This window comes from Notothenia coriiceps, unplaced genomic scaffold, assembly GCF_000735185.1.
Source record: "Notothenia coriiceps isolate Sejong01 unplaced genomic scaffold, NC01 NC01_scaffold00033777, whole genome shotgun sequence".
NCBI lineage: Eukaryota > Metazoa > Chordata > Actinopteri > Perciformes > Nototheniidae > Notothenia > Notothenia coriiceps.
The window spans coordinates 8902-19179 of record NW_011366478.1 but is presented as its reverse complement, the minus strand read 5'-3'; the positions used below and the strand labels follow the sequence as shown (position 1 = coordinate 19179).

The 10278-nt window shown below is 41.2% G+C and overlaps 1 protein-coding gene across 1 annotated transcript; it reads right to left on the bottom strand.

Annotated features, from left to right (window-relative positions):
- Positions 1-378: 378 nt before the first annotated feature.
- On the bottom strand, positions 379-7210 carry LOC104961792 (ataxin-7-like). The gene is made up of 6 exons (XM_010790131.1): positions 6898-7210; positions 5692-6032; positions 5235-5317; positions 3791-4095; positions 3407-3596; positions 379-483 (listed from the first exon to the last, which is right to left on the bottom strand). The coding sequence occupies exons 1-6, from the start codon at positions 7161-7163 to the stop codon at positions 379-381; spliced, it is 1290 nt and encodes a 429-aa protein (XP_010788433.1). The 5' UTR covers positions 7164-7210.
- Positions 7211-10278: the final 3068 nt, after the last annotated feature.

The following is a 10278-nucleotide window of genomic DNA, read 5'->3' as shown; positions in this document are numbered from 1 at the left end:
TCTGGGTAGTGTAGTGTCTTCTGCCATCCTTTACTCCCGAAAATATTTGTTTCTCCGAATCGAAGGGAAAATACAAAAGCATTGCACACAATTTAAACCATATCATGTTTGTGTAATTAACAAGGATAATCTGGGTTTTTTAGTCGATGAGTAAGTGCAGATATCACTGTCAAATCCAACATCCACAGTAAGGGGAATACGTTACTTCCGGGTGTACAATTCTCCGTTATCCATGGGAATGGACGCTCACATTTGCCCTTTAAGGGCAGCTGACACAAACGATGCCGTGCTTCCATGAGCGTCAAATCCCGCCGCAGATGGGAATACATTGCAATCAGTTGAAAGCTCTTTTGGCGTCCTTTATGAAGCGTAAGGAGCCTAGAGCGCGTCACAACTGCACGCCACGGGGACACCCTGTCGACAAACGTCCTGCTTCTGGACGTTTATGGAGTTGAGAGTATGTTGGACTAGAGGTAAGTAAATCTGTATAAGGAAGATGAGTATAGGGATAGAGGAGAACAGGTTATGGTATAAATTACAGAGCCTGTCCATTTATACAATTAGAGGAAGTCAATGTTAGTCTGTTACCAAAGTGCAGGCCATCTATCTATCTATCAACTATCTACTATCTGTTATTAAAGATCAGAGGAAAAGAACAGAACGAGAGGGGTAAATCCAGAATAAAAATAAAGAAGCAAAGAGATTGTAGAGCAGTGAGAAGGAAACAAGCTCGGTGTGTCAATTCATTACATTGCCAGTATTTTTCGTTGTTGTGAGAAAAAAAAATCGCCCCCTCAGATTTTTTAACAACCCTCAGTCATTTCATCCTGGAGCCGGGCCTGCCCTGGTGTCAGGGCTTCTTAACATTTAACAACCTACTAATGTGTCATACCCACTTAACGGGAAGAAACTCAGCTAACTGACGATATGAACAATTTTTACCGAAACAAAACACAAGTCTAACGCCGGGCGTCTGAATTAGCACTAAGCAAAAGAGTGCTAACGCACTTAGCAAATAACTCACGGTAGCAATATTGTATATTCATCGGATCTGCACAAACAAGATATTATATTATATTGATTCCGATAGTATAAGTATCATCACTGTGCGACCAAAACTCACGGCAGCGAAAGCCAGGAAAGACAACACACAACTTGACTTTACGTCTTACCTTTGCTGTTTTCTGATCAAAAGTTGTGTTTCAGGGCATTTGAACGCAGACAAACGCTGCTGAAGGTTAATCCAATGTCTCTGTGTCACTTTGAAATGATTACTGATAATCCATCATAACCTTTATGGCAATAAACGTATTTTACAAATAGAGTGTAACAGAGCTTCCGGTTTTGGGCAAACTGCGTGCGCTTCACTCTCACTCCTCAATAGCAGGGCTCAACGCTAACTTTTTAAAGTGGTTGCCAGGCAACCAGGCATTAGCTTTTGGTTGCCAAAACTGAAAATACGGTTGCCATTTTTAGTCACCTTATATTTTAAATAATTAAGATACTATACAGTTATACATCAACTTAATAATGAACATGTGACAAGAGAATGTTCAAATGCTTTACAATAAGTAATTAACACAATTATTTGAAACCTAAGTGGTAGGAAACTCGTCCACCCTCAATGGCTGGTATACTAAACACCAGTAGTGCAGCTGCTGTCATGTTCTTCACAGATCCCTCAAACATGAATTGAGCAAGTCACTAGTTTCTTGGCAATCCGTTGTCTCCCTTTCAAATGTGGGTTTGACCTTTGTGCTGACCCCCACCATAGATCCACTGGCCCTTCAGCATTGAAGTCTTGGATTGGCCAGACTAATACATTTGTAATGTTAAATAAATGAAAACCATTCACAGTTAAGAATTAGATATTAATTATTAATGCTGTAAATGACCTTTTATAAGTCTAACTATATTTAAGATGTGTTACCTTTTTATAGAAGTGATTATATTTTTATGCCAATATTTTCCTATGGTAAAGTTTCGTTTAGCACTTTTTTTTTGGTAGTAATAAGATCAAGACTCTTATTTTGAAGGAACTTTTACCGGAAGTGAATGCACAACGGAGCAGAATGAAATCAACCCATTGTAGTGCCGGTAAGAAGGAGTCGGAGGCGGAGTATTTAAGATGGATTTCCACTCTTTATTTTCCATCAAGGAATAGTGATATCAGACATGTACTCAGTGATGAGAGTCAAGTTAGAGTGCCTTGCTAGCTCTAGCTTGGCAACCTATATCTCCGGTGTTACACTAAACAAGGTCCGTGTAGGAACTGTGACCCAAAAGTGAATTATGGTTAACTATAGTCACCACACAAGCCCCCCCAGAATTCACAGATAAACAAAGTCCGTGCGGCGGGGAGGAACAACACGCCGACCCCCTCTACTCCTGAGTATGGGGGCAGGCAAAACAACTCCTGAACGTGCGGTTCCCGGCAAAGTGGGAACCGGGACCGCAGGACTCGAACCTGTAGTGGGAATCGAAGACGGGGGTCGACCCCGTCGTGGTGGACGGGCCAACACCACCGGCTGCTCCAAGTCCAAATGAGCAGCCCATGCACCCCCTGGACATTTCCAAAACGGCAGTAATAACGCCTTTTGGACTCTTTGAGTTCCTGCGGNCCCACCATAGATCCACTGGCCCTTCAGCATTGAAGTCTTGGATTGGCCAGACTAATACATTTCTAATGTTAAATAAATGAAAACCATTCACAGTTAAACATTTGTGTTTAACTGTGAATGGTTTTCATTTATTTAACATTAGAAATGTATTAGTCTGGCCAATCCAAGACTTCAATGCTGAAGGGCCAGTGGATCTATGGTGGGGGTCAGCACAAAGGTCAAGAAAACCCACATTTGAAAGGGAGACAACGGATGACCAAGAAACTAGTGATCTGTGAAGAATAGAACAACAGCTGCACTACTGGTATTTTGTATACCAGCAATTGAGGGTGGACAAGTTTACTACCACTCAGGTTCAAATAAGTGCGTTAATTACTTATTGTAAAGCATTTGAACATTCTTTTGTCACATGTTCATTATTAAGTTGATGAATAACTGTATAGTATCTTAATTATTTAAAATATAAGGTGACTAAAAATGGCAACCGTATTTTCAGTTTTGGGAACCAAAAGCTGATGCCTGGCAACCACTTTTAAAAGTTAGCGTTGAGCCCTGCTTTGGTATTGTGTTCTTAATAATTGATACGTTTGTTTACTTAGGATATTTTAATAGAGAATGCATACAAGTTCCAAAGTCTTAAAATCCATATGAATTAACAGATCACATATTACTAAAGGGTTTACTTGTATTACTATGGTACAATTTTAGATTATATTTGTGGCATAAAATGTTCTAAATGAAAATAATAAGTTTTTCTGGGACAAAGCATTGTAGGGTGCACTTACAGCTGCCGGTCGAGGGTGATAACCTGAATAGTGACAGTCCAGTTTGTCAGCGCTGTCCTCCCGCTCCTCGTTCTCTCCCTCGTCACTGGAGGGTCGGGAAAACCCATCGGGGGTGGTCTGGGCGTGGTGGGGTGACTCTTGGACAACTGCAGGGTCACCGGGGGTTACACCTCCATGACTGCTGTTTAGTCTAGACCAAGAATGATACAATTCCATAATAGTCAGGAAATTGATTTCAGAGAAGTATAGAAAATGTGTCAAATGCTAAGTTGTAATTGTTTGTTTCACCCTCCCCTCTCAGTGAATAAGGCTTGGTTCTGACGGTCACTACATCAATGCATACAAACAGATCAAAATTCAATAGAAAAACAGATCTGGACATACCGTGGAAGACCAGGGCTGTGAAATTTGGGCTTGCCGATTGGCAAAGGCTTAATGGCTTCTGTGGCGGGGCCGTTGACATGAGCGACCTGGTGGGCGTCATGGGCAGCGGCGAGGTGGGAGGAGGGGTGAGGGTCCCTGAGAGAGGGGTTCTGCTGGGAATGGGTTTGTTGGAGCTCTCTCTCCTTCTCCTTCTCCTTTTCCTTCTCCTTCTCCCGATCCCTCGTTCTGCTCTTGTGCTCCGCCAGCAGCGTGTCAAAGCGCTTCCTCCGCCCTGGCACCGCTCTCCGCTGGCTTAAGGAATGTGTCTGGTTGGGCATTAAAAAGGTCAGAATTATTGTTTGAGAAGATAGACTCCTTGGTTTTTATGCCTACAAGATATAGCATGCATGAATTTGTGAACCACAACCATCGTTAAAAAACAATTCTACATGTTTGTAAATGTCAAAGAATTTCCTTAAAAGAGCAACACTTGCTTTCTGCATCAAAAACGTAATAAAGCTTATCGCTCCAAGCCCTAGAGCTCAGCCATTGTCTAAAAACTATTTAGAATACATGGCTTACATGTTCCTTTATTACAGTATATAGAACAAATATTTTATTTATTCTCAATCTGTCTTGCCGACAGAAAATGGAGCATGAGAGCAAATACTTCTTCCTGTTTGAATAACAGCCCACATGTTTTTATTTAGCTTTTTTTAGCCTTGTTCACAGAATCACTCCAATTCTAACAGCCTTGAAGGCAGTTAACCAGCATTAAGCCTGACGCTCTGAACCACTGCTTAGTCACATCAGTGATTTGAGCCATACTGAGTCTGAGGTTGCTGAGAGTTCTGAACTATGAGCAACACTGAGCAGCAGCAGCAGCAGCAGATGACTCAGCAGGTGTTGCAATATAATGAATGAAAAGTGGCGTCTAGAGGAAATCTCATCAAAGATTTGCAGGCTAGGCTAACCGTTTTAAATTGTCCAAGCAAAAGCTAGTAAACTTAGCTTGCTAGCCTACGCAACCTAAGAGCAACACAATTGTAACATCAGGACGGGTTATCCGTGTTGGGGAATTTTGTCAAAGGCCAGATGAGTATAACGCTACTTAACCAGCACTATGTAGGCTTGGATTTTTTTTTAAACAAATGTGTATGAGTGTTTGCAAGCTGAGAGCCATATCTTGTTTTTTGTAATCATTACAGAACCAAATAAGTTGTCTGTGTTGGAAATCCCATACTAAGTGTTTCCTACATGCTCAATCAAGTATGTAATGCATACTGCCTACTAAATGAACAATTAAATACATTAGAGTGGAGGATCAGAAATAAATGGTTCAACTTAAAAAAAGATTTGACACTTGTTGACAATAGAACAATTGAGGAACATTTCCAGTTTATGCTTGAAAACCTACGCAGTCATACAGGCCGGTTGCTCGGCACAAAGCAGAGAGACTGGTTACCTTGCATGTTAGCGATCTTGTGCATGTTTTCCGAGCGGTCAAATCCACAACGCCACAGTGGACATCTGCATTGTACTCGCGCTCTGAAGGCACAGAGAGAGACAAGAAAATTGTTACTTACATATATTGTGACAGATCACCTGCTCTAGTACCTTGATTAACTGTTCTTTATGTTATGTAAAATATTCTATTTAGGTGTCCTTTTGTTATCAAAGAAATGGATTACTGACGTCGGGATAAGAAGAAGAAGTACTGTGAATGGTCTTCCATTGACCTACCATTACCCTATTATAAAATAGACTAAGCAGGTCTAGAGAAACAATCTATTTTAGGAACACAAATATTTAGTTCTGGTTTTTATTATGAGACAGTACATAAATACTGTACCTAATAATCTAAACTGAACTCATGACAGAAGTGTTAACAGTCCTTTTTCCTCAAATCACCTCCAACTGACCTGTAACTTTCTTGTTAACGTGGCGTCTGCTACTGGCACTGCTGCTGCCGTCCTGCTTCTTGTCTGAGAGGACTGAGAGGTGGCCCTTGCCGTTGGGAATCTGACCCGGGGCCAGTAATGGAGGCTTTGGTATGGAGGGACAGTTAAGGCCTGGTTTAAGGGCTGATGATGAGGATGAGGAGGAGGTGGTGATGGTGGTAGTGTTGGAGCTCACAGTGGTGCTAGAGGAGGATGTGGAGGAGGGGGAGGTGGTGGCTGGGGCAGACGGGGCCTGCACCAGCTTAGCTGACGAGGAGTCCACCCTCAGATGCATCTTCTCCACCTTGACAGCCGGGGTGAGGCTGGAAGAGAAGGTTACAGAGATGAAGAGGGCAGCAAGGAGGAAGCCGAGCGTTAGAAACACGGAGCCGGTGAGAAACGCATGGTTGGAGACAGATGTGCACGTATGGAGGGGGCTGGGAGGACAAAACATAATTCTAACATGATCAAACATTTATCACCATACCAACAGAGAGAAAGTCAGATAATGACACCTGTTTTGTAAAAGCTCCTGGAAAAGAATCCTGATTGAATAAGAGGGTTTGATAATAAGGACAGCACTTACAGCACTTCTTTGTTAAAGTTGTAGTGTGTTAAAATCAAGAGCCTAGTTCAAATACATGTTGACTTATCAAGAACAAGCCAAAGTTGAGGACATTTAAATGGAATAATTCAGAAAAAAACTGTGCAATAAATGTTTAAACACAAGTTTGTATATATTTATTCAACACTTGGACGTTGTGACGTCTGAGGGCTCAGATTGTGGCCAGGATAATAACTAAGGTTGTTTATGTACTGAAAACAGTCAAAGGTCACAGCCTACTTCCTATTTCTAATTAAAAAAGTTGTACTGCTTGGTGGTTCTTAGTCCACAAGCAATTTGTGTCCAAGTGTAAATGTACTGCCACCAGAGGGCATATTAACAAGGCAACACCCGAGATTTCCTTTGTGTCGTTTGGCCAACAAACTAAAATTAACTTTTTATAGCCGAGTAAATTCACAAGCAGCAGTTCATATGAGAGTCAGTTAAATTAACAATCACTGGCTTAATCTTTCAAATTGCTATTACTATATGAAAACAATTCATAGTTCAGCCCCAGTGAAAATGGGTACATTGCAAAACCCTATAAACAAACTTCACTACAAAGGTTACAGAGTAAAACTTACATCTTGTCCAGCTGGGGCGTCCTGAAGGGTGCAAAGGGGGCTCTTCGCTGAATGCCTGGCTGCTTCTCTTTGGCTGGTTTGAGGAGTTTGGGATTGGAGGAGGCGGAGGACGCTGAGGAGGATAAACTGGATCCAGCTGTGTTAGGTCGGCTAAGGATGCCTCCAGTTGCCACTCCAGCTGCAGAGCCCGAGCCCAGCAGGGACCCGAGCCCACTGCTCCGGTTCCTGCCCGACACGGGGAAGGGCGAGGTGGAGGCTGGCTTCATGGCCGAACTGTGTCTTCTCTCTGGAGGGGCAGTATTCAAAACATAATAATTAACTCATTTAGATTATCCGAACAAAGAATAACAACATGCACATAAATACATGTTTGTGTGCATGTAAATGGTCAAAGGCTAAGATCCCAAAGTTCCCTCCAGAGGGAGTTTCTCTCCCACATTCCTGAAATGCCTCCATTGGGCTTCTTTGTTTACTTCCGCAACAAAGGGACATCATGATGTAACACTCACGTTTCTATTCCAACACATTGTATGTAGTAATAGGCTAAGGGGCAGGACATCTCTAAGCGATTGAGAAATCACAACAGAGCCGGCCAGCTAACCAATCAGAGCAGACTGGGCTCTGGTTTCAGACAGAGGGTGAAAAGAGGTGCTGCAGCACAGGCAGCATGAGAACAATTAAGAGCTTTTAGAACATTGAAGCATGGAGACATGTCACAGTAGAGGCATAATAGGGTCCCTTTAACCCTACACCATAACAGATTCATGTATATGAATAAATGTGTCAATGCCATAAGTCAGTAGAAACCACACACGATAAACATGGGAATATAAAAAAATCTTCCTCTGATAGAAGTGAAAGAAGTATACCTCGCCAAATAATAAGCAGCGTTTGTGTTTCATGCGAACTCAATGCCTGAAATAGAAGCACCCAACAGGTCAAGAACTTCATTTCCTGTCTGAGCTTCTAAGAACAGCTACTGTGAAGAGTGATAAAAGGCAGTGTGACAGCAGAAACGGTTTGGGTGATACAGATGGGTAGATGGAGAGACACGAATAGAAGAAATGCTCATCGCCAAGTGATTAGATATTCCTTCCTGGAAAGAAAAGTACACCATGTTTCACAAACATCATCAAACAGCGGTCTCATGCGCTCACAATAAGGGTTTGGGTTTTCAAAGGAGGCTCTTGCTATTTATAGTAACAGCATACAACTATGAAATGGCACACTCATAATAATTCCATTCCACTACAGTCCCACCGCAGAGACTCATTTAGCCACAACAGAGACAGTCCAGAGCTCCTTCGCTGCCACATCTGACACTCCCTGAGAGGAAGGCAGGACAGGGTCAGTGTATTCAAAAACTAAAAACGACTGGATATTTAATTTTCGTTTTAAAATTGAAAAACCAAAATTGAAATAAAAGTTGTTTTTATATTTTTCTTTCCTTTTTTCTCTTCTCTTAACTGAATAGTCCTGTCTTTAATTATAATACAATGTAAAGTCCTTTTCCTGCATCATTTTAAGGCTTCAAAAACAGGCATTTTTACTGTATGCGTTTGGAGAAATGACACAATCAATGGCCCAGAATTGCACTTTATAAACTATGAATCTTGTGGTGCTTGAAGAAATACACACGGTTAAGCCGGCCAGGATATATATATATACACATATATATATATATATTCAGGTGTATGTGTATATATATATATATATATATATGTACACCTGAATATAAGCCGCAGCAGATAAATTGAATGATGTGTACATATATAAGCCGCACTGGACTATAAGCCGCAGGTGTTTTAATGTTTAATTACCATATGTAAGGGTTCGTGCACAGAGGGGATTGTCGGGAAAGAGATGGCTGTTTGAGGAAGCTCCCATTTATTAACATTTCAACAAACAAGTTGCATATTTGCATAACGTATTCAAGTGTTGCCATTTACAGTAGTGCAATAGTAGCTACAGAACATGTACTGTGCTGTGTAAACTGTACTGTATCACATAGCGTTTCAGACACACAAACTTTTCAACTTTCAAACTTAAACGGTGCGCTCCCAGCGCACGTACCGGCAGTGATCTACAGCAGCGGTTTTCAACCAGTGGTATGAACACAATGAAGACCATTTAGGAGAAACATGTTACAAGGGAGACCTCTTTGTTCTACGTACAAGAGAACGATAAAAATAAGTCGCAATTTTTGTGGAAAAAGTACTGTGACTATAACAACCTGTCTCATGAAATTTCTCCCCATTCTGTAAATGTCGTTATGAGGTAGCAGAGGCGTCGTCCGTAGAAAATGGGAACCTTTCAGAAATTCTCGACCGGACCCATCGGACCATTGTTTATAGGAAGTCGTTGTCGATGTTGTGGAACACTGAAGAACAACCGGAGAATACTTGGAAACGACAGAAAATTTATCCTAATAAAGAACAGGATCAAGTTAGGAGCGACTAAGAAGGTAGCAGGGGTTCAGTAACCTGTACCAGTCAGTTTCCTCCGAAGCTTTTACACGGTTAAGTTGTTTTACAAAAAAAAACACTACACTTTCCCGGGCTCGATTAATATCTTACCAAACTAACTAATGGTTCGAACTCTTTTTAATTTAGGTTGAGGAGGATACCTTTGCAAAAAAGACGATTTTATCAACTTTAACTTTGCATTTGATATGGTTCTGTTGGTCGAGGTAAACCGGGAAAAAACGTGGCGATAAATTTAACTGGAAAACCACTTCAAAAATTATTGTAAACTATAAATAAAGAATACTTTATGTTATAACAATATATTATATATCGTAAGAACTTACGTCAGAAAGAATTTTTTTATTTTTACGTTTACTTCTTATAACATTACAAGACGTGTCTATCACGGAATTGGAACTTTAAACTTTGTAAACCCCGTTGAAATAATATGTCACCCTACTTTCTAAAGAACCTTCCTATTAAGAAGGTACCCGAAAGGTTACCTGAGAGACATTTACCCACAATACGAACGAAGAATACCTTATCATTACTATCCCAAAACAAATTTATTACACTGGTAAAAATTATTTATAACGTTTTATTCGAAATGGTATAAAAGACTGATTATTCGCGCGGGAAAAAAAAAAGGGTAAAAAGCCCTGCGAACGCCAAATATATGCCACTGATGATAACTAAAATATGTCGATTTGCCCGTGGGGAATTTGAGAACCCGAGATAACCGGCCAGCGCCTGGGGGTGGAGAATTCGTTGCCAAGGTCGTCCTTTTCGACCCCGGCCTTTCTCCTCTTGGTCCAAACGCGCCGTTTCAAAAAAAATTTTCTCACCTTTGGCTCTCACCATGCTCTCCTGTCTTGCCTCGATTTCCTGTCTGAATGGCTTCCCTCGCCTCTGTCAA